Genomic DNA, 23,094 nt, shown 5'->3' with positions numbered 1-23,094 from the left:
AAGCTCCGGATACAATCAAATACAGGTGTACACTAAATCAAATAAACTACTGTATTTGTGTTTTTTGTCACGTAGGCGTACGGACGTATCAGAACTGAAGTACATTATAATATAAAGCCTTATAATGCGTCTTTTTTTCTTTCTAAAACTATTTAATTATTACAGTATTTTCCTGTCAAGTTGGATGGTTATCGTTTCAAGAAAGTTGTTATCAATTTCAGACATCAAATATGTCTTGGTCAGAGGCTAGGTCAAACTGTTTGGCCCTAGGTGCAGACTTGGTGGTGGTCAGGAACCAAGAAGAAAATGACTTTCTTTACGCTAACATTCCTGTGGGTGGAAAGCTATGGCTAGGCATATCGGATGTGGAGAGTGAGACTGACTTTACATGGGTCCCCACTACAGAATGCAGTCAATATGAAAGCACGTAATTGTTTAAAGATTATATTTATTTAGTCATTCTTCCAGTGGAGTGTCAATAGTTTTGGTCCACTAAGAAATTCTTACAAAAGCGTCAGAATATATATATATATAATGTATGCGCATGCGTATTTTCTTATGTGTTCTTATGCTAACATTTGTTACGTAACTACGTTTATCTTTTGTCTCCATAGGTAAATTGCTATACACTTGTTTTGTTTGCCCTATTTTTTATCACTTAAGAAACCCCTATGGTCAAAACATTTTACCTTGTTTGTACTTTTAATTTGATACAATATTTGGTTAAATCATGGAGCCATGATTTAAAATGATCCATGATATTTTTTAACAGATTTCGGTTTTGGTGAACCAAATAATGCTGGATATGATGAAGACTGTGTAGAACTTGGTTTTAAAGGATCCAGTAAATGGAATGATATATCTTGCAATCGAAGCGTCGCTTATGTGTGTGAAATAAGTAAGCGCAGTTCTTAGCTAACTTACTACTCAGTATAGAATTATCAGATTTATATTATTCCAACCATCAACCTTTATATTTTACACTGTAATAACTATATTTGACAAAATAATTACTTCATTTTTAAGTTATCAATACAATATAAATAATATATCTGATGACTATTTTTATTAACAGTTCAACAACAAGATCCTTACCTTACTTTTTACTAATTTTAGGTCATTTTGAAGACCGTGAACCACCGTCTTACGGGTCAACCTGTCCACACGAAATCCATATTTCCACTACATCAAATGAAAGAAGACTAACTGTGTTTTGGCAACCTCCAGTGTGGACAGATGATTCCTCTTGTTTCTCCAGTACCACTAACTCTCATTCTCCTGGTGAAGAAATTGAAATACCAATTGGAGTTTTAGAAAAAACATTCAATGTTGAGTACACGGCTACGGATATGGTTGGACGTTCGAACACGTGTTCAATAAATATAACAGTAAACAGTTAGTAGTTTTACACATCTTAAAATAAACAATCAAAAAAGGGTTCAGAAATAATAAATAAAAAATAAATTTCTGCAAAGTAGTAACGCTCATTTGCACATACATTTGGAGTAATTCTGGAAAGCCATTGAAACGAAGCTATAGAAACTTTACTATAGAAACTTTACTATAGACACGTTACTCAGATTACAAGATGGCATTTGTGGTGCTAAGACGTCACTCATAAGGATACAAGGCATTCGTATACATTATTATTTAGGTATTTAGGTTGATTTTGGCATAATCAGGAGATGAGGATTCATGAGAGAGTTATCAATTTGTATGAATTGTTCTTGGTCTTCTCTTCATATCTACCTCGTGACCAAATATTAGCAATTACGTACTAACTTTAATATTCTATTCATTGTTACAGGAAAAGAATCGTATCAGTGCCAAAATGGTGGGATTATTGAAGTATCAGAAGATGGATCATTTTCTTGCACTTGTCCTGATGGATTTAGCGGCTTTACATGTGGAAAACAAAATGGCGTCGGTAAGAAAATACAAATCTGTCCATAGATGTATGGGCTCTATTTACGAAACTAAGAAATGAATGCATATTAGTTATATTCATAAAGGTGTTGCAGTAACTTTATTAAATTTAACAAAGTTTAGAAGATTTTTTTTTAAACAAATACAGTTATCGTCGTCAACAAAGAATTTGCTACAGTACTTTATTGGTTTATTAAAATAATAGAATGTACAGTACAGAAAAAGGAAAAAAAAAACCCTCAGATTAAGATAAATATAGAAAATGATAAGCACTAATAAGCAAAAAGGGAAAGATAAAACGATAGAGGAAACAGATCAGAAAGATCTATTTAAAGAAACTAGTTATAAGATAGAAACATGGAATACAATACAATGGAAAATAAGATTGTACTGATAAGCTGACGTCAGTAGTTTTCAATCGCGGCCTACAGAAAGACGGAAGGAAAAAGACAATAAATGCTTGTTGGTACCTGTTAGACCTTTTCGTACTTGGTGCTGGCAAAATGCCGGTACCGGAATATAACTATTCACATCAGACAATCGTAGAATATAACAAGTATATATTGACTTTTAGTGAGAAGGGTCGAAAAATGTTTAGTCTTTTTTCATTTGTTCATCATGCATTGACTTTGGTCAGTTCCCTTTCTTTACCGCGTCAGCTGTAACTGACGAGATTGGTCCTGTTCTTACAGTTCTTCTTTACCCAGAGCTGTGTTATGTTTTACTACTGTTCATCTTTAGGTTTTTAGTCGCGTGGAAGCGACTCTATAGTTCACTATGTCGGTCGGTCTGTCGGTCTGTCGGTCCGGTATCACTATGCGTTTTATCTTGATATCAGTTTAATCTAACTAAGTCAATTTTTCAGAGTATATTCTTTATGGCCAGGAATCGATGTGGTTATGTTTTTACGGTGCGCAATAAAAAATTACGCGGTCTACGCACGATTTAACGAAATCACGTTTGTAATCATATCTTCACAACCATGAATCACAATTAAATAAAATTTGTTACTCACAAATTTCAGGGCATAAATCATCATATGGCAATACAATTACGTGCGTAGCGCATGTAACGCATGCGTACGCGCGCTTAAAATTTTCAAAATTTATTTTCGATGAAATAAGAGTACGTTTCAGGCAATTTTAAGCGTTTACAAAATTGCCATGAGTGCGCAGATTTTTGCGCACGCACTGCGCGTTAATTGTTATTGCGCACTCTTTTTGCCCGATTTCTGTTTTCTTGACTTACTTTTCAACTCGAAATTACGTTATACGAGCACGTCAAAAGTGACAGGCTACGCACGTGTAAATTAAAAAAATATAACTGTTTTAAAACATTTCAACATTTTTAAACATGTTCAGTCATTTCGGTCAGTTGGTCGGTCGGTCGGTAAACACTAAGCACGCGACTGCAGCCATCTATATGGCCTTGTTCTTTACAGTTCTTCTTTACCCAGAGCTAGTTTCTGTTTTCTTACTGGCAACATTTTAATATGATACTAGTTCCAAACGACAACTGGGCCTACGGTCAGTAGGCTATGACTGGTACTACCTTCCACTAATGTGCTATTCGCAACTTGGGGTAAAAGGTCACATTGGGTCAGTAGGGTAAACATTTCTTAAACACTACAGCCTTGTCTTCACATTGTATTTTATTATACAAGGTCTTCATTGTGTTTTTTAGGATCAAAGGTTAGGTGGTACATTTTAATTCTATAGGGGCGCTATACTAAAATAATAAACTACGGCAAAGCTCTTACTATATAGCCATCACTAACCACAAATAAGTACAGTGTTGGATTATCTGTTGATTTTAATATATTAAAATATTTATTTGTCTTAAAATTACTGAACCGATTTTATATAATTTCAGTTCCGATTACTAAAAAAGGCTGAGTGAGGTAATGTTCTTTACGATGGCTATTTAATTTGCGTAGTAGAAAATATAAACTGGAATGTAATAAGTTGTTTTCTTCGATCATTGCAGTTCTTCCCTGTCAAGAAGGGTGGTTACCATTTCAAGAAAGCTGTTACAAATTTCAAACAACAAAAATGACCTGGTCAGACGCTAGAGCCAACTGTAAAGCACTAGGTGCAGACTTGGTGGTGGTCAGAAATCAAGAAGAAAATGACTTTCTTTACGCCAACAGTCCTGCAACTGGCGATGTATGGATAGGCTTATCAGATATGGGGAGCGAGGCCGACTTTACATGGGTTTCGACAGAATGCAGTCAATATAAAAGTACGTATATGCCGTTTAAACGAACGTAATAACTTCTAACATACGAAGTCACATATACATAAGAAATATCAGCCGCTATCCTGGTTAGAAAGAAATATTACATTTTTGTGAACGTATTATGGCTTAATTTCGAAAGAAAAATACCAGCATTTATATTTGGTATAAGGTTCGCACACTATAGGTGTAAACATCCATTAAAGAAAAAAAAAGTTCAGATCAAATTATCAACAAAATTATTCAATTATTCTGTCTGGTAAGCTTTACGTAAAATGCCTTTAACTTTTTATTTTTATTTATTTATGTATTTATTTATAAACATATTTTTACTGGATGACAATATCAACGTTGTCCCACAACTAGTTTAGTCTTAAAGAGGGCGCTATATAAATGTGGTATATTCAATATTATTCATCTTTAAGATTTAGGCCTACAGGGAACATTTGGTATGCTCCTATAGTAAGTAATAGGGTGGGTGTACATTATATCCTATTTAGCTAAATGATTTATTTTTTTAGCTTAATCCTTTCTGTTTTTACAGATTTTGGTTACGGTGAACCAAATAATTATGGAAACGGTGAAGACTGTGTAGAGCTTGATTCTACGAATTCAGACAATTGGAATGATAGCCCTTGCAACATACGAAGATCTTATGTGTGTGAAATAAGTAAGATATCAACTGTTACTACTACCTGTCCTGCCATTGTCACTACTGGCAATAGCTAGTCTACTTCAAGATAACACACTGCTTTCCTGGCAATTATCTTTGTCTTTTGGTTGGCTAATCTCTACATTCAAAATTCATCAACATTCAACAACAAAATATTTCCTAAATAACCCGTAAGGTACATTCTCTGATCCGTTTTATTTAGGTAATTTTGAAGACCGGGAACCACCTTCATACGGGTCAACATGTCCACAAGATATACATCTTCTAACAAAACCAAATGAAAGAAGAGTAAATGTGTTTTGGCAACCTCCCGTGTGGACAGACGATTCATCTTGTTTCGCCAGTACAACTAGTAGCTCTTTTTCACCCGGTGAATTCATTGAAATACCAAATGGAGTTTTAGGAACAACAATCAATGTCGAGTACACGGCTACGGATATGGTTGGACGTTCTAATGCGTGTTCATTCAAAATAACAGTGTCAAGTACAAGTAAGTATTATCAAGTTTGGTCATACGTAAAACGATGCAATGAAGAATTATGGCGGTTAGAAACTAATCCATATATTTGTATGGCTTTCTATTGCTCTCAACGATAGAAATACACATTGTTTATCACCTACAGTGAAAGGTCACTCTGAGAAGACTGTTAAGGTCACTCCGAGAAGACTGTTAAGGTCACTCTGAGGAGACTGTAAGGATTTAAAGTCATCGCATTCTAAATATCACATAAGATATTCATCATAACTCTAGTTTAATCTAGCTTCAAGAAATCTTTATTGTCTGACAAATACTTAAAGAAATCCATTACTTATAGAAACGTACTAATCTTTTAAAATTCATTCGACTTTGTTGTTACAGACAACCAGTGCCGAAATGGCGGAAAAATTGAAACATCAGACGATGGATTGTTGTCTTGCATTTGTACAGAAGGATTTAGTGGATTGACATGTGAAATAAGAAATAGCACCGGTAGGCTATAAAGCTATAAAAAAATTTATGTCCAGGTACCAAAATGAAAAAACAACATCAGGCCCAATATCGCCATTTGACGTTACGTGGTTTTCTTAGAATGGAGTAGGCTTACGCCTCATTTCATTACTATTTTATAAACATTGATTTTTACATCAAGACATTGTATCTACATTATTTTTCTTACAGGTGCAATTGAGAATTCAAATGACTAAGGTTATTTGACAGTGGTAGTGCTTCAAGACATTTTTATTGTCTGAATTATTTTCTTGAGACGATAACCAGCCTTCTTGATAGGAAAATATTGTTTAAAGAAATCCACTACTATATAGAAACGTACTATAAATCTTTTAACATTCTTTTGACTTTGTTGTTACAGACAACCAGTGCCAAAATGGCGGGAAAATTAAAACAACAGACGATGGATTTTTGTATTGTATTTGTACAGAAGGATTTAGTGGATTGAAATGTGAAACAAGAAATAACACTGGTAGGCTATAAATACAACTCTTTATGTCCAAGTTATCAAAATAAAAAAATTAAATGAACATGAGGCCCCATATTGCCTTTTAACGTGAAATTTGTTTCTCTGCTAAGATTATTTTAGGTAATGCTGCCATAATTTAAATTGCCATATAGTATTTTATATTACCAAACTTATATTTGTTCATTTTGATATTAGGTGTCAACATTACAGAAAACAACGACAGAGAAGCCGAAGCACAATCAAGCAACAAAGGTAACAAAATGATTGTGTAGTATAAAAATGTGCTTTAACAGATTAGTGTATTAGAGAACCTTGTTAAGTTATGAGGAGACAAGATCTTGTTTTCTTAAGCTTGGTTCCCACTAGAGACGCAACGCAAGGACGTAAACGCAACGCAAGCGTGTTGACCAATGACAAGCGACAGTCGAATAATCCATCGTTTGAGATTGGTCAAATCCCCTACGTTGCGTTACGTCCTTGCGTTGCGTTTCTAGTGGGAACCAAGCATAAGAAGGGAGTAAACCTCACACATTTCTTACAAAACATTGATTTTTACATCAAGACATTGTATCTACATTATTTTTACAGGTACAATTGAGAATTTAAATGACCAAGTTTCTTTGGCAGTGGCAGTGGTAGGCCTAGCAATTACAGTTCTAATTCTGATTGGTATAATCATCAAACTTGTAAGGTAACTATAAGTATATTGTTAGTAAACAGTAACTATGTAAACTTCATTTCGTCTTTTTTTTGTGTGACAACTTCTAATGTAGTCACAGTGTAATGCTATTATATTTATTACTAGTTCAAAAGTCCTAACTGTTTACTGGAAAGTTTAATTTCCTTACACTCGTTTTGAAACACGCGAGTATTACGTGATATTGTGGTTTAAAAAAAGAACAGTAGGCCTAGCCATTATTTTCGGTAATTTTGTTTTATCCATTTAACTCCGTATTTTTTTTTTCTTTTAGACAAAATCACAAGTATTACAACTATACAAATGAAAAAGAATCATCGATTCCTATGGAAATGGAAGTCAATAAGGTGTTTGATGAAACTCCAACAACGCTCCTCTTGTAAAACATCTAAATAGGCTTTCGCATTACTCGTAAATTTAATAAATGATTTATAGGAATTGTAATAATGTTTAGGATATTTTAATCAAAATTGAAGAAAATAATACCAATGAAATTATGATTATCTAAAATGTATTGATGTAAAGAAAAACGTTAATGAAAGGTTAAAAGATTTAATATATTTACAGTATGTCTATGCAAATTCGTAGTGCACGTGCAACATTATTATTGGAGATTGTTCACATTTTTATATTGACAATGAATGTTGTTATGATTGGGATTACGTTAGGCAAACATTTACAATGGTACACAATTATTCTCAGAATTAGGATACAATGCTATGAAAACATAAGACATTTTTTAGACAATAACATTTTTGCAAATCGGCAGCTGGAGCTGAGATGAGTCATTGATTAATGCAACTATGTTCATGCGTTTGGTAACACTAAATGTGTATATAATAAACAGGATTAGTTATGCTTATCAGATTCTTGACAATAACTAGATCGAAACATCAAATTATCAAAATATCTATATTTAGAATGAATTAAACACATCAAATTGCAACAAAATTTAAAAAGCAAGACTAGTGCTAGCCAATCAAACTAAACGACTGCTTCAAATAAGCTGACGTCAGTTGGTTTCAATCTATACCGGAAGGAAAGAGAAAACGAGGCACTTATTATTAAAGAGGCTACTAATTAAAGATATCAGGAAATGCCATCGAGTATTCATATTTTGGATACCTGTGCCTGTGCACCATGGAGGCCACATTATCGAATCTTTTTCTTTCTTTTTCTTTCATTTATTTGGCATCTCAATAAATAACATTAAAAATACATCAATAATATATATAATCACCTTAAATATTAAAATACATCAAAAAAGCAAATAAAAATGGCGGGATTAATGAAGTCTGACGATGCACGGGAAAACACATAAAGTCGTTTAAAGTAAAACAACTTAATTCCAATGTGGTCCCTAAAAAGATAGTAATTATAATTTTAACAAAACAAACATTATAAGACGGGGTTCATAAATATATAAGCATATAAGCAAAACATCTGATATAATGGCACAATAATAATTTATCTATGTTTAATTTTGTAATATTGTTTCAATTCAGTTTTAAATTTAGATGTGTTGGAAATTTGTTTAATATAGTCAGGAAGGTTATTCCATTCTCTGATTGCATTAAAATAGAATGTATTACATTCTATGCCTTGGACTTTAGGTATCAACAAAATTGAGTTTACTACCACGAGTGAAGTGACCATGTAAGTTATTAACTCTACGAGAGTTTTCGTTTAGGTATGAAGCACTTCTGCCCATAAATATTTTATGAACTTGGCTAATTTGCAAGAACTTTACTCGATATTTTACATTTAACAATCCATAATCGTCTAATTGATCAGCACCTATATGTCTTCTGGGTTCAACTCCTTTTATGAGTCTAACCATTTTGTTTTGAGCAATTTGTAGTTTTCTTTGGATAGCTTTACTGGTTCCACAGAACCAAGAAGATGCAGCATAATCAAAAACACATTGGATGAGAGCAGAGCATAATAGTTTACGATTCTTACAACTTAGTATCTTACGTTGGCGGTACATAAACTTAAGCCTATTATTAATTTTCTTAATGGTTTTACATGCATATTCAGAACACGTTAAATTTTGATCTATTTCAATACCCAGATACTTGACACAATTACTAGTGTTGATATTGTTACCATTTGTTGAGACATTAAAATTGTTAACATTTTTAGTTTTTCTCTTAGAACCAAATAGTATACACTCAGTTTTATCCAGGTTAATTGTTAATTTATTGTCTACAAGCCAATCACACAAGGAGTCTAGTGTTGACCCTAGCTTCTTAGAAATAATATCTGGATTTCTGTGTGAATAAACAATTGCACTGTCATCAGCGTATAGAAGGAGTTTACAATCAGGATCAATACAAGTTACCATGTCATTAACAAAACATAAGAACAAAAGGGGTCCAAGGATACTTCCTTGAGGAACCCCGCATGTAACAGTACAAGATTGAGAGCAATGATCATCAACAGTTACTATTTAATTTAACCCATTAATTTAAGCTTATTACATAAAATGTCATGATCTACAGTGTCAAATGCCTTCTTTAAATCGACCAACACCATACCCGAGAAATTTCCCTTAGAAGTTTGGGTTTTAAGGGAATCAACTAAGTCTATCAAACATGTGTCAGTAGAGAAGGCAGCTTGAAATCCAGATTGATATTTATACAATACGTTGTTTTCAGTAAGGTATTTTTCGATTTGAATAAAAACAGCCTTCTCTAAAATTTTAGACATTGTACTGAGTATACTTATAGGGCGATAGTTTCCAATATCGGTTCTACTACCTTTTTTATAAAGAGGTATGACCTTGGCCTTTTTCATGTCTTCTGGGACTGTACTGGTACTAATTGATAAATTAATTATGTAGGTAATGGGAACTTTTAGAATTTCAGCCCCATCTTTTATGAAGCGGGGAGGTATCTTATCGACACCCGTGCTTTTTGTCGCATTAAGTTTGTTTAATTCACTATATATAAAGTCTTCGTCCACTGAGTTGAGCATAAAGTTATTGCCACTAACGGTTCTATAGAAATCCTTAAGTTTGGACGACGTACAGTCATACACATTCTTAGGGGATGGAAGTTTACTGACCAAATTGGCTGCAATAGTAGTAAAATATTCGTTGAAGCAAGAAGCAATTTTGGCTGGGTCGAAACATTTAGTACCATTGGGCAGGTCAATAACCGTTTTAGCACTGTCCTTAGATGTATTACTATAGCCTAGACCTTTAAAAATTGTCCATAATTTTTTAGGGTTATTTTTATTTTCTTCAGCCTTGTTTAACAAATGATTTGATTTAGCTTTATTTATATCACGCTGTATTTTATTTCTTAGTTTGCGAAATTGTATTAATAAGTCGGTATTATTCTTGTTTTTATTATACATATTTAATAATTTATCTCTGGTTTCAATGTCTTGTAATATTTCTCTAGTTAACCATGGTTCCGTTCTTTGTTTCATCCTAATGTTTTTAAGGGGGGCAATGGAATCAATAGCAGCCAAAAGTAATGCATTAAATTTATACAGAGCTTCATTTACATCTCCGATAGAGGTAACTACTTACCAATCGATATCTATTAGTATGTTTCTAAATTGATCAACGGTATAGTTTTTTAGTGATCTGATATATACATTTTTATGTCCATTGAACTTAAGTTTAATAGTTTTCCGTGTACAAAATGTCATTAAGTGATCGCTTAGACCTGTTGCGATTGTACCCGATTGGCTTATCTTATTCTCATTATTACATAATATATGATCGAGGCATGAAGCAACTGTAGGGCATATCCTAGTTGGTTCAGTTACTTTGTTACTTAAACTAAACATACTTAGAATTTGATTATAGCTATTCAATAAAGATGACTTTGTTAAAGTACATATATTAAAATCGCCAACAACAATTAATTCACTGTCCATTCCAATTTTAGATAACATATTTTCAAACAGAGTTAGAAAGTTCGTTTGCTTTGGTGGTCTGTAACATGTTCCAATTATAATGGGTTTGGTTTTAGGCAGGTTCAGTTCAATCCAAAGTACTTCAGCTTCGTCGGATTCAATATCTGAACGCCGGTTAAACGCGATGTCATCACTTATATACGTACATACGCCACCGCCTTTGCGGTCGCGATCTCTTCGTAGAACTGAGTAACCTTCAATTTTAATTTCGTTGTCAGATACCGAATCATCAATCCATGTTTCGCTAATGGAGATAATACCAGCTTTACTTTTATATGCAATATCGCGCAGTTCCGGTAGTTTGGGGATCATTGATCTTGTATTTAAGTGTAGAATGTGTATTCCTTTCTGTTTAAACCGCATGAAGTCTTCAGGAGCGACGATATAATTAAATAATGGGGGTGGCGTTCTTAATCCTATGTCACCGTTATGATTTCCACAGGAATCAAATGGGAGATGTTTCCAGCTGCATTCCACGCATACATAATCAAATTCAGTATTGTTGTTTACAATGTACTTGTATCTTTTGGGCGTCATGAAACCATCAGTACACTTTATATGAGTCCACTTATTACACTCATCACACGATATGGCTCTGCTTCTGGTAGTGACGCGCCGTTGACATTCACCACAACAATTGTTTGATACAGGTACATTCGCTGGTCCAGGATTGGATTCGATGTCACCACACCATAGTAAGCAGATAATTAAAGTTCTACATGCAAGCTGTCTGGGGTTCCGATGAAAATTATAATCATAATGCGAGAATTTTTTGGTTGATGTAAATAGGTACGTATAACACTCACCGACTACATTCTTGAAATCCTTCGATGTATGGTTATCCAGATAAATTGAAGAAGGGCATAACTTATGAATGACTTGTTCATGTTCAGGATGATGGTGTGATCTTTTCAACACCATAACATATAGCGACAGCGCCAGAAAAATACCATTCATACTTCCCGCCATATGTATCCTTATACACAAATAGAAAGGAAAAGTACACTCACCAATTGTGCTTGCCGAAAACAAAGGCCAGCACGTCCTTGCTCTGCAGCGGAATGTATCGAGTTATGCGGTAACAAAATGACAATGTGTCCAGGTGGTCATGGAATGCAAGTGAATTCGCTTCGTCGTTTGGTTTTTAAAAGTCAATAGCTAGATTCTTAGTTAGTACCCTTATCCAATGTTCAGCAGGGTTACCAAAATGAAAAACATCACAGATAGGCCTACACAATCAATCGAAATACAGTTACAGAGTCCAAACTTTGACTGTAAAACTACCGGTATAATACAAATAATCAAAACTAAAAAAATAGCAGGTTAAGATTCGGTAAAACAGCAGGTTAAAATTCATAAAAAACAGCAGGTTAAAATGTAATAAAAGTTGTTCAGGTATAGCATAAAATAGCGTTAAAATTGTGATAGCGAATTAATTCCAGTCATAGCTCAGGCCGGTTGCGATAGGTCATCGGCATCTACTGTAGTCCCCTTTTACAATCAATGGTGTAGGCGAGAATATTTGAGTTGAAAGCAACTATCGGGGCCTAGCGGAGCTCGCTCTTAACACGACCGTTCTGGACGAAGGTGTATTTACATACACAATTGCTATACATGTAGGTACGGAGAATTTTATCATTTATTATGCATCTTATGACCATCCGCGTATTCTGGTTTAAATTTACCAGGCACGAAAAACGCTGGTACTGGTCGTGCGCTATAATTATGTTAAATAGTGTCATTGTTTTTTCTCATACGCATGCGTTTTTGCGTAGGAATGGATGCAGTTTCTTGTGTTTTTGAGAATTGAAGTACCTTATATAAGGCTAGATTCCTTATTCGTTACAGTATCTTCGTGCCAAGAAGGCTGTTACAAATTTGAGGCAACAAGAATGTTCTTGGTCAGACGCTAGGTCAAACTGTTTGGAACTAGGCGCAGACTTGGTGGTGGTCAGGAACCAAGAATAAAATGACTTTCTTTACGCTAACATTTCTACCGGTGTCAATCTATGGCTAGGCATATTGGATGTGGAGAGTGAGACTGACTTTACATGGGTCCCCACTACAGAATGCAGTCAATATGAAAGCACGTATACTGTAACCGAAATGAATTACATACACAATGGGAGCCATGGTGCCAATTTTAAAATGTAACCTTTTTTTCTAGAGGTAATAGGCCTACATAGGTTAACTACCAAAATATAACTAAAATGTCATTGACGTCATGTCCTATTTTGAAATGAGAGATGTTCTGGACATCCAGCTAACGACATTCTAATAGTTCTTAAATACCAGCTAATTGTCTTTTAATACATCCTGTTTTATTGTTTCAGTGCTTTTGTTTATACCAGTAGCTCGTATTTTGCCACTATGTTTATCGTTTGGTCATTTGCAATAATGCAATGTCATCCTGTTCTACAAATATTCTGAGAAAGACGTATACTTCAAAACATTTGTAATCAAATTTTCAAATCAATTGTGTATTGTCTTTATTGTCCGGCAAATTGGTCGGATATCTTTTCAAATATTTGGTTACATGATATTTTTACAGATTTCGGTTTTGGTGAACCAAATAACACTGGAATTGGTGAAGACTGTATAGAACTTGGTTTTAGACAATCCAGTAAATGGAATGATGTCTCCTGCAACAAAAGCATCGCGTATGTCTGTGAAATAAGTAAGCGCAGTTCCATACTAATTTGAGTGCATGTGTCAGAATGCAATTATTACGTCCTCCATTCATATATATTTCTTAAATAGTTGACAATTTAACAATTACTTAATTGTGAAGTTGTGAATAATATTTAGTAATAAATTAATAATAATTTATTAACAGTTTAACAATGGATATCATTTGCCTTACTTTTTACGAATTTTAGGTCATTTCGAAGACCGTGAACCACCGTCTTACGGGTCAACCTGTCAACACGAAATTCTTATTTTCACTACAACAAATGAAAGAAAGGTGTATTGGACCCAACCAGTATGGACAGACGATTCATATTGTATCTCCAGTACAACTAGTAGTACCTCTCGTGTTTCTGGTGAAGTAATTGAAATACCAAATGGAGTTTTTGAAAAGACATTCAATGTTGAGTACACGGCTACGGATATGGTTGGACGTTCGAACACGTGTTCAATGAATATAACAGTACAAAGTTAGTATACTCTGCTTAGTGCATCTTAACAAAAATACAAAGTAGGGTTTTTTAAATATATATTGCTTCCCTTTGGTAAACTGTTTTGTTTATTTTCCCTAATTTAATTAAATACTAAAAGGACTTTCTGCGCAAAAACTGTAAGATCATCGTGTGCTTAATTAGGGAAAGCTTTTAGAACGAAGCTATGACGTCACTCCGGATGCAAGATACGACACTCGTATACATCATACTGTGGTACCATAATTTACGTTGACTCGGGCACAAGCATGGGATGGGGGTTTACGAAGGGGAGGGGGGTTTACGAAGGGGAGGGGGTGGTTTGGTAATCAATGTGTAGGAATTGTCCATCTCATATCACAAACAACCCCGTGACCAAATTGTAGCAATTACGTACTAACCTTAATATATTCATTGTTACAGGAAAAGAATCGTACCAGTGCCAAAATGGTGGGATAATTGAATTATCAGACGATGGATTGATCTCTTGCACTTGTCCTGATGGATTTAGCGGATCTACATGTGGAACCCAAGGTGCCTTCAAACCTGTCTGTAGGTGCATGGCTCCAATTATCAAACTAACAAGCGGATCTACATGTGGAACACAAGGTGCCTTCAAACCTGTCTTTAGGTTCATGGCTCCAATTATCAAACTAACAAGCGGATCTACATGTGGAACACAAGGTGCCTTCAAACCTGTCTGTAGGTGCATGGCTCCAATTATCAAACTAACAAGCGGATCTACATGTGGAACACAAGGTGCCTTCAAACCTGTCTGTAGGTGCATGGCTCCAATTATCAAACTAACAAGCGGATCTACATGTGGAACACCAGGTGCCTTCAAACCTGTCTGTAGGTGCATGGCTCCAATTATCAAACTAACAAGCGGATCTACATGTGGAACACCAGGTGCCTTCAAACCTGTCTGTAGGTGCATGGCTCCAATTATCAAACTAACAAGCGGATCTACATGTGGAACAACACCAGGTGCCTTCAAACCTGTCTGTAGGCGCATGGCTCCAATTATCAAACTAACAAGCGGATCTACATGTGGAACACAAGGTGCCTTCAAACCTGTCTGTAGGTGCATGGCTCCAATTATCAAACTAACAAGCGGATCTACATGTGGAACACAAGGTGCCTTCAAACCTGTCTGTAGGTGCATGGCTCCAATTATCAAACTAACAAGCGGATCTACATGTGGAACACAAGGTGCCTTCAAACCTGTCTGTAGGTGCATGGCTCCAATTATCAAACTAACAAGCGGATCTACATGTGGAACACCAGGTGCCTTCAAACCTGTCTGTAGGTGCATGGCTCCAATTATCAAACTAACAAGCGGATCTACATGTGGAACACCAGGTGCCTTCAAACCTGTCTGTAGGCGCATGGCTCCAATTATCAAACTAACAAGCGGATCTACATGTGGAACAACACCAGGTGCCTTCAAACCTGTCTGTAGGCGCATGGCTCCAATTATCAAACTAACAAGCGGATCTACATGTGGAACACAAGGTGCCTTCAAACCTGTCTGTAGGTGCATGGCTCCAATTATCAAACTAACAAGCGGATCTACATGTGGAACACCAGGTGCCTTCAAACCTGTCTGTAGGTGCATGGCTCCAATTATCAAACTAACAAGCGGATCTACATGTGGAACAACACCAGGTGCCTTCAAACCTGTCTGTAGGCGCATGGCTCCAATTATCAAACTAACAAGCGGATCTACATGTGGAACACAAGGTGCCTTCAAACCTGTCTGTAGGTGCATGGCTCCAATTATCAAACTAACAAGCGGATCTACATGTGGAACAACACCAGGTGCCTTCAAACCTGTCTGTAGGCGCATGGCTCCAATTATCAAACTAACAAGCGGATCTACATGTGGAACAACACCAGGTGCCTTCAAACCTGTCTGTAGGCGCATGGCTCCAATTATCAAACTAACAAGCGGATCTACATGTGGAACACAAGGTGCCTTCAAACCTGTCTGTAGGTGCATGGCTCCAATTATCAAACTAACAAGCGGATCTACATGTGGAACACAAGGTGCCTTCAAACCTGTCTGTAGGTGCATGGCTCCAATTATCAAACTAACAAGCGGATCTACATGTGGAACACAAGGTGCCTTCAAACCTGTCTGTAGGTGCATGGCTCCAATTATCAAACTAACAAGCGGATCTACATGTGGAACACAAGGTGCCTTCAAACCTGTCTGTAGGTGCATGGCTACATGTGGAACACAAGGTGCCTTCAAACCTGTCTGTAGGTGCATGGCTACATGTGGAACACAATGTGCCTTCAAACCTGTCTGTAGGTGCATGGCTACATGTGGAACACCAGGTGCCTTCAAACCTGTCTGTAGGTGCATGGCTACATGTGGAACACCAGGTGCCTTCAAACCTGTCTGTAGGTACATGGCTACATGTGGAACACAAGGTGCTTTCAAACCTGTCTGTAGGTGCATGGCTACATGTGGAACACAAGGTGCCTTCAAACCTGTCTGTAGGTGCATGGCTACATGTGGAACACAAGGTGCCTTCAAACCTGTCTGTAGGTGCATGGCTACATGTGGAACACAAGGTGCCTTCAAACCTGTCTGTAGGTGCATGGCTACATGTGGAACACAAGGTGCCTTCAAACCTGTCTGTAGGTGCATGGCTACATGTGGAACACAAGGTGCCTTCAAACCTGTCTGTAGGTGCATGGCTACATGTGGAACACAAGGTGCCTTCAAACCTGTCTGTAGGTGCATGGCTACATGTGGAACACAAGGTGCCTTCAAACCTGTCTGTAGGTGCATGGCTCCAATTATCAAACTAACAAAAAAAACAAAGTATCAATAGCTTTTAGTTTACATGTCAGGTGTTCAATGCAGGATTTACTTATTTTGATCTCATTTCACGTTACGTTTTATTATATATATATAAATATCTGCTGTACTTTGTTGACTGTGTTGAAAATAGTAATAATAAACAAATATAGAAAAAGGTGGCGCAGTGTAATATACAATGACTATTGCATGAACAACTCTAATAACCAATTTAGGCTACTGTAAATAAACAATTTTAACTAAGTTCAGAAGAAACACAGTTTAACTGTCATAAAAACACACATAATATAGAAATAATTAAGCAATAATAAGCAAAAATGCAGCAAAAAGCTAAATCAAAACGATGAAGAAAAGCTGTTAGAGACACTATCCTTTATCAGGTCTAAATTAGAGTATTTGCGAGAGAAAATGGTAATATAAGGTGGGATTTTCAAGAAACATCTACGACATGAGATACTTTGACAAAACACTGTTTGTACTTTTTCAAATAAGCTGACGTAAGTTGGCTTCTATCTCGGCCTTTATCGGAAGAACAGTAAGGATATTTGTTCTGGAATATTTAGGCTTTACAAATTAAACAATGAATTTTATGTCAAGAACTTATTTAAACAGTAGCCTAGTAACAGTTTTTTTAATTTTCTAAATGTTTTAACCCTTACAGTATTTTCCTGTCCAGAAGGATGGTTATCTTTTCAAGATAGCTGCTATAAATTTGAGGCAACAAAACGGTCTTGGTCAGAAGCTAGATCAAACTGTTTGGAACTAGGTGCAGACTTAGTGGTGATCAGAAACAAAGCAGAAAATTACTTTCTTTACGCTAACAATCCTACAACTGGCGATCTATGGATAGGCTTATCAGATATGGGGAGCGAGGCTGACTTTACATGGGTTTCGAAAGAATGCAGTCAATATAAAAGTACGTATAGAATGCCGCTTCTATTAACGGGATAACATCTAACATACGTGATGAAGTATCAGCCTCTATCCCTTTATGTTCGAGATTCTTAGCGAGAAACATTACATTTTTGTAAATGCAGTTTACTATTTTATGGCTTTAAATTCGGAAGAGAAAGGGCATTTTATACCTGTGATTAAATTATAAAATAAGAGGGAAAAAACAAGAACTTCTATTACAAACCAAAACTTGACCAATTTAAATAAAACAATCGACGTTAGTGTAAAATACGAAAAAACAAAATTATTATTCTCCGAGTTTCTATTTGTACACTTTCTGTATAATGTAGTTTCTATTTCACCTTTAGTAAATACAGGGCATTGGTATGGTCCTGTAGTAAGTATATTAGAGCATTGGTATGGTCCTGTAGTAAGTATATTAGAGCGTTTGTATGGTATGTTTTTACAGATTTTGCTGACGGTGAACCAAATAATTATGGAAACGGTGAAGACTGTGTAGAACTTGATTATACGAATTCAGACAAATGGAATGATAGCCCTTGCAACATACGAAGATCTTATGTGTGTGAAATAAGTAAGATATTAACCTAATTAGGCCTAAATGCTACCACCATCACGACTATACTTGTTTTAAAATGCATCATACGCAAATAAAAATAAATATTATTATTATTATTATAAATGAGCATTTTGTTTGATCCGTTTTATTTAGATAATTTCGAAGACCGAGAACCGCCTTCATACGGGTCATCCTGTCCACGTGATATTCATTTTCTCACGAAACCTAATGAGAGAAGAATACAAGTGTTTTGGCAACTTCCAGTGTGGACAGACGATTCATCTTGTTTCTCCAGCATGACTAATAATACGTCTTTCTCTCTCGGTGACGTAATTGAAATACCAAACGGAGTGTTTGGCAGAACCATCAATGTTGAGTACACGGCTACGGATATGGTTGGACGTTCAAGCAAATGCTCGTTCAAACTAACAGTAACAAGTTAGTATATCAGTTTTTAAACATATTAAAATAATATAATATGCACGTTAGAAACGAATCGGGTTAATGTGATGGCTTTTATTGTCTGAAATTTGTAACCGTTACCTTCAAACGATTTAAACCAGCCTTGCCAGGAAAGTAGCGAAAGTTTATAGAAACGTATTTAGAACTTATAATATTCATTCGCCATTCTTGTTACAGACAACCAATGCCAAAATGGCGGGCAACTGAAACATCAGATGGATGGATTTTTGTCTTGCATTTGTACAGAAGGTTTTAGCGGATTAACCTGCGAAACAAAAAATAGCACCGGTAGGCTAAACACTTAAGATTTAAATTCCATATACCAAACTGTAAAATAAGAAGAAGCCTCGTCTCAACGTGAAATTGTCCAAGCATTTCATACTCTTTTTTGGAAAATTTACAATATGTCATAATGTTGGCAATTAATATTGAATTTTCTTCTTTTGTATTGTGTGCATTTTGATACATTTAACAATGTGTCAATACATGCAATTCCGACAGAAAAGCCGAATTCTATTCAAAAGCTTACAACTTTCTTTCAGTCCCAGGTTTACAAACGTGAACCACCGATAAACGTATCGTCCATAGGACGTTGTATACCTAAGTCAGGAGACAATATCTCATTTCATTCTAATTGTGAAATATTGATGTTTATATCAAGACATTCTATTATTTTATTCTATTTATAAGGTACAATTGAGAATTCAAATGATCAAGTTTACGTGACAGTGATAGTTGTATGTCTAGCAGTTGCTGTTATAATATTGATAGGTCAAACCATTAAACTTGTGAGGTAAAATTAAACAAATATCAAAAAACAAGTAAATTAGTATATTATTACAAGTTAACTAGTATATTGGCCTTTGCAAAATGGACCTAACTATATTTTTAGCGTCTGCTGCTAACCCGATTACACATATTGGCTACATTGTAAGGCCGACGCTTGTAGTAACTATATTTTTAGCGTCTGCTGCTAACCCGATTACACATATTGGCTACATTGTAAGGCCGACGCTTGTAGTAACTATATTTTTAGCGTCTGCTGCTAACCCGATTACACATATTGGCTACATTGTAAGGCCGACGCTTATTAATTGGAACCAGCCATCAAAGGTGTATACCTAGGCCTAGAAATTAAATTATAACCGTCGAATACTCAAACATGGTGGTGAAATTTTGGACAGTTATTTGTTAGGTTATAAACATTTTGTTTAAACTAACCCCTTTTCTTTTAGACGAAATTGCATGCCTAGCACCCAAATAAAGTCTTCAAATCAAATGCAAATGGAACCAAATAAAGAGGTGATTGATGAAACTCCAACAACGCTTCTCTTGTGAAACATCTACATACATATTCCTACATCTCTATAGTCCTACATGTTGGATGTCTCCTGTATCTCCAAATGTATATATAAAAACATCAGGCACAGAACATGAATTCTAAACTGCCTGGTGATATACTGAAATTTAATTAATTAGTTTGAAACGATAAAGATGAGGAAATCTGTGAGAATGAGAAAGAGTCACACCAACCAAGATTCAAACCCGGAACCTTCTGCTTGCTATGCAGCACACTGCATTGTAATAAATGTGTAATTGATTAGCCAATTCAAAGAAAAAATAATAAAATAATACTGTGCTTATAAATTGTTCTTTCTCTCTAAAGAAAACAATGTAAACAAACATATAATAGATAAATACATGAAAAGGATATTAGCAAGTGAGACATGATACTTGAAATTCTTGCAAACCTGCTGTTAATGAAAAGTTGAACTTAAACAGTTGGTTATTGAAACATACGTGGTACTCGAAGAAGTTGAAACTCTCGTGTCCACAATAATAATTAAATCTATTAATAGTATGTTTTACTATATCAAATGTTATACTTCTTGTGTTATTGTATATGCATTAAATTTAAAAATAAAGTTTTATATATTACACTAATTCTTTCTCTTAATAGTGTACTTTTCATCAATTTTATTTTGCAACAAGGCCAACAGCCATAAGTCGCGTGCTAAAACGCATAGTGATACCGGACCGACAGACAGACCGACCGACCGACATAGTGAACTATAGAGTCGCGTCCACGCGACTAAAAATTGAGAGTGTAGTATTATAATGATTTTATATATAAGGATTTTAGGCTTACTGTTTCAAATAAGATCACGTCAGTCTGCTAAATCTATATCGGAAGGAAAAGGACAATACGGATAGTTGATATCTATCACGGAAAAGCATATTGCTAAACATTAGAAAACAAGTATTCACATTCTTAGATATCGCTACACCATGGCCACATCTACAAATATGGTTGTGTTTTTGATATTCACCAGCACTACAGGTAGGTCTAATTACTATTAAGTCCATAATTATTTATCATGACACGATTCAATATACCATAAGAACTTGATTGGAATATGGATGATCGACCAATGAACTTGCAAGCCATGCATTGTCCGTGTTGGCATGATCGTCACAACAAACTTGCGATGCGCTTACGCCCTTGCGATGCCCTTACGCCCCTGCGTTGCGTCCAGTGGGAACCAAACTTAATAACATGTTTTTTTTTCTAAATCGTGTTTTTCTTTCTAAATTCTTGTAATTATACAGTATTTTCCTGCCAAGAAGGCTGGTTATCGTTTCAAGATAACTGTTATAAATTTGAGGCAACAAAAAAGACTTGGACAGAAGCTAGAATAAGCTGTTTGCAACAAAATGCAGACTTGGTGGTGGTGAGGAACGAAGCAGAAAATAACTTTCTTTACGCTAATAATCCTACGGGGAACGATCTATGGCTAGGCTTATCAGATATGAAGAATGAGACTGTCTTTATATGGGTCAGGAATGAACAAACGCAATATAAAAGTATGTATATATACCTGGTAAAACCTAATGACTTTTATTTTTGATCATGACGAAATATACCATACTATGCCAACCTGTTAAAGTGTTTAACAATGTTTTAATGCTGTATGCCATAGTGTTCATTGGTGTTCTTCATAAACAGAAGTTTTAGAGAAGAAATAACGGCAATTTTATACCTGGGTATCCAATTAAATTTTAAACAAAATAAAAATAATATTAATAATTAATATGTTTTATTTTGTATATTTAATAATTCCTCTATATAATACTTTCTTACATTTATAGATTGATTAATGTTTTCTAAAATGAAAATTTAGTATACTTATATAGACTCAATTAGAGTGGATTTTAAATTGTTGCTAATGGTATGGTGTTTGTACAGATTTTGGAAAAGGTGAACCAAATAATTCTGGAAATCGTGAAGATTGTGTAGAGCTTGATTATACACATTCTGACAAATGGAATGATGTTCCTTGTAGCATGAAATTTGCATATGTGTGTGAATTACGTAAGTTGAGATATAATTATTACTACAGTACACGTGTGCTCTTTTCTTATCTTAATGAGCTACATGAAGATATTAAAAATGTGAACTCTGTCTCTCTTTTTAAGAAACTGTTAACTGCTAATTTCATGTAGCTTTATTTAAATGTAGTGTATTATTTAATTTTATAGTTAGTAAGTGTATCCTTGTTTTATTTTATTGTAATTGTTTTATTATCTGCTTTTGTTTTTTTTTGCTTCTGTAATTGTTTTATTACTTGATTTGATATTTGCTTTTTACATTTATTTTTGTTGGTGTTTTCCTTTGAGCACGGTCTTACTGAAAAACAACTTTTAGTTGAGTTAAGTATCCGTGATTAAATAAAGCTTATTATTATTATTATTATTATTATGTGAACTTCTCTGCATACAATATAAATTCCTTTTTAAACATTAACAATACATACGCGAATCCAAACTCTATCACAAATATAACACACATTGAACGTTCTTACATACATTCAGACGATACGTTATTAAAGTACAATTATTTTTAGAAATCTTTAGAGATATTATATGTTTTAAAGTGTTTTGGCTTCTTTCAGCTGAAATTATCAAAATAACGGAGTTAATAAAATAACGGAGTTCACTACGCCATGACCAAATTGTAGAAACGTACTTAACCTTCTTAAATTCCTTATCAACATTGTTGAATCATAGAATCTCATCAGTGCCAAAATGGTGGCATCATTAAAATATCAGACGATGGATCATCTTCTTGCATCTGTACTGATGGATTCAGTGGAGTGACATGTCAAACAAAAACTAGTGCCGGTAAGTTGAAGAGAAAGGTGGATATAGGTTAAAATGAAATCATGCCTATGAATGAATTATTAGT

General features: G+C 35.0%; 5 protein-coding genes across 6 annotated transcripts in view; 3 read left to right on the top strand and 2 right to left on the bottom strand.

The window, feature by feature from the left end:
- The first annotated feature begins 230 nt into the window (after positions 1 to 230).
- On the top strand, positions 231 to 1,110 carry LOC140050982 (CD209 antigen-like protein D). The gene is made up of 3 exons (XM_072096036.1): positions 231 to 372; positions 773 to 898; positions 1,076 to 1,110. Exons 1-3 carry the CDS (start codon positions 231 to 233, stop codon positions 1,108 to 1,110), a joined length of 303 nt encoding a protein of 100 aa, XP_071952137.1.
- Positions 746 to 8,442, top strand: LOC140052370 (uncharacterized). Of its 2 annotated transcripts, XM_072097945.1 has the most exons (11): positions 746 to 898; positions 1,117 to 1,395; positions 1,808 to 1,927; positions 3,913 to 4,167; positions 4,706 to 4,831; positions 5,037 to 5,324; positions 5,694 to 5,804; positions 6,184 to 6,294; positions 6,487 to 6,543; positions 6,880 to 6,982; positions 7,263 to 8,442. In XM_072097945.1, exons 2-11 carry the CDS (start codon positions 1,350 to 1,352, stop codon positions 7,369 to 7,371), a joined length of 1,326 nt encoding a protein of 441 aa, XP_071954046.1. In that variant the 5' UTR covers positions 746 to 898; positions 1,117 to 1,349; the 3' UTR covers positions 7,372 to 8,442. The 2 variants fall into 2 exon arrangements, with proteins under 2 accessions (XP_071954046.1, XP_071954056.1); XM_072097955.1 differs by lacking the exon at positions 746 to 898 and having other exon boundaries at positions 1,103 to 1,395.
- LOC140052221 (probable ATP-dependent RNA helicase DHX40) overlaps positions 1,201 to 23,094 on the bottom strand; it is a 61,256-nt gene continuing 39,362 nt past the window's right edge. Inside the window, exon 18 of the mRNA XM_072097704.1 lies at positions 1,201 to 1,278. The gene's annotated coding sequence lies outside the window, so the exon portion shown is untranslated. The remainder of the gene's footprint in view (positions 1,279 to 23,094) is intronic.
- On the bottom strand, positions 8,598 to 11,890 carry LOC140050976 (uncharacterized). Its single transcript, XM_072096022.1, has 3 exons — positions 10,598 to 11,890; positions 9,529 to 10,240; positions 8,598 to 9,436 (listed from the first exon to the last, which is right to left on the bottom strand). The coding sequence occupies exons 1-3, from the start codon at positions 11,888 to 11,890 to the stop codon at positions 8,598 to 8,600; spliced, it is 2,844 nt and encodes a 947-aa protein (XP_071952123.1).
- On the top strand, positions 21,134 to 23,076 carry LOC140052531 (C-type lectin-like). The gene is made up of 4 exons (XM_072098143.1): positions 21,134 to 21,189; positions 21,459 to 21,713; positions 22,096 to 22,221; positions 22,917 to 23,076. Exons 1-4 carry the CDS (start codon positions 21,138 to 21,140, stop codon positions 23,060 to 23,062), a joined length of 579 nt encoding a protein of 192 aa, XP_071954244.1. The 5' UTR covers positions 21,134 to 21,137; the 3' UTR covers positions 23,063 to 23,076.

This window comes from Antedon mediterranea, chromosome 1 (assembly GCF_964355755.1).
Source record: "Antedon mediterranea chromosome 1, ecAntMedi1.1, whole genome shotgun sequence".
NCBI classification, from domain to species: domain Eukaryota; kingdom Metazoa; phylum Echinodermata; class Crinoidea; order Comatulida; family Antedonidae; genus Antedon; species Antedon mediterranea.
This window is presented reverse-complemented; position numbering and strand designations above follow the sequence as displayed.

Excerpts from the sequence above, each read along its gene's own strand:
- LOC140050976 (XM_072096022.1), bottom strand. The coding sequence starts at position 11,890 with ATGGCGGGAAGTATGAATGGTATTTTTCTGGCGCTGTCGCTATATGTT. Across the intron at positions 10,241-10,597 it reads AGTTCAATGGACATAAAAAT|GCTGAAGAAAATAAAAATAA; the intron begins GTATATATCAGA and ends TTGTTAAACAAG. Across the intron at positions 9,437-9,528 it reads TTCTAAGGGAAATTTCTCGG|TAACTGTTGATGATCATTGC; the intron begins GTATGGTGTTGG and ends TAAATTAAATAG.
- LOC140052370 (XM_072097945.1), top strand. The coding sequence starts at position 1,350 with ATGGTTGGACGTTCGAACACGTGTTCAATAAATATAACAGTAAACA. Across the intron at positions 4,168-4,705 it reads AGAATGCAGTCAATATAAAA|ATTTTGGTTACGGTGAACCA; the intron begins GTACGTATATGC and ends CTGTTTTTACAG. Across the intron at positions 6,295-6,486 it reads TGAAACAAGAAATAACACTG|GTGTCAACATTACAGAAAAC; the intron begins GTAGGCTATAAA and ends TTTTGATATTAG.
- LOC140052531 (XM_072098143.1), top strand. The coding sequence starts at position 21,138 with ATGGCCACATCTACAAATATGGTTGTGTTTTTGATATTCACCAGCACT. Across the intron at positions 21,190-21,458 it reads GATATTCACCAGCACTACAG|TATTTTCCTGCCAAGAAGGC; the intron begins GTAGGTCTAATT and ends GTAATTATACAG. Across the intron at positions 22,222-22,916 it reads TGCATATGTGTGTGAATTAC|AATCTCATCAGTGCCAAAAT; the intron begins GTAAGTTGAGAT and ends GTTGAATCATAG.
- LOC140050982 (XM_072096036.1), top strand. The coding sequence starts at position 231 with ATGTCTTGGTCAGAGGCTAGGTCAAACTGTTTGGCCCTAGGTGCAGAC. Across the intron at positions 373-772 it reads AGGCATATCGGATGTGGAGA|ATTTCGGTTTTGGTGAACCA; the intron begins GTGAGACTGACT and ends ATTTTTTAACAG. Across the intron at positions 899-1,075 it reads CGCTTATGTGTGTGAAATAA|TTCAACAACAAGATCCTTAC; the intron begins GTAAGCGCAGTT and ends TTTTATTAACAG.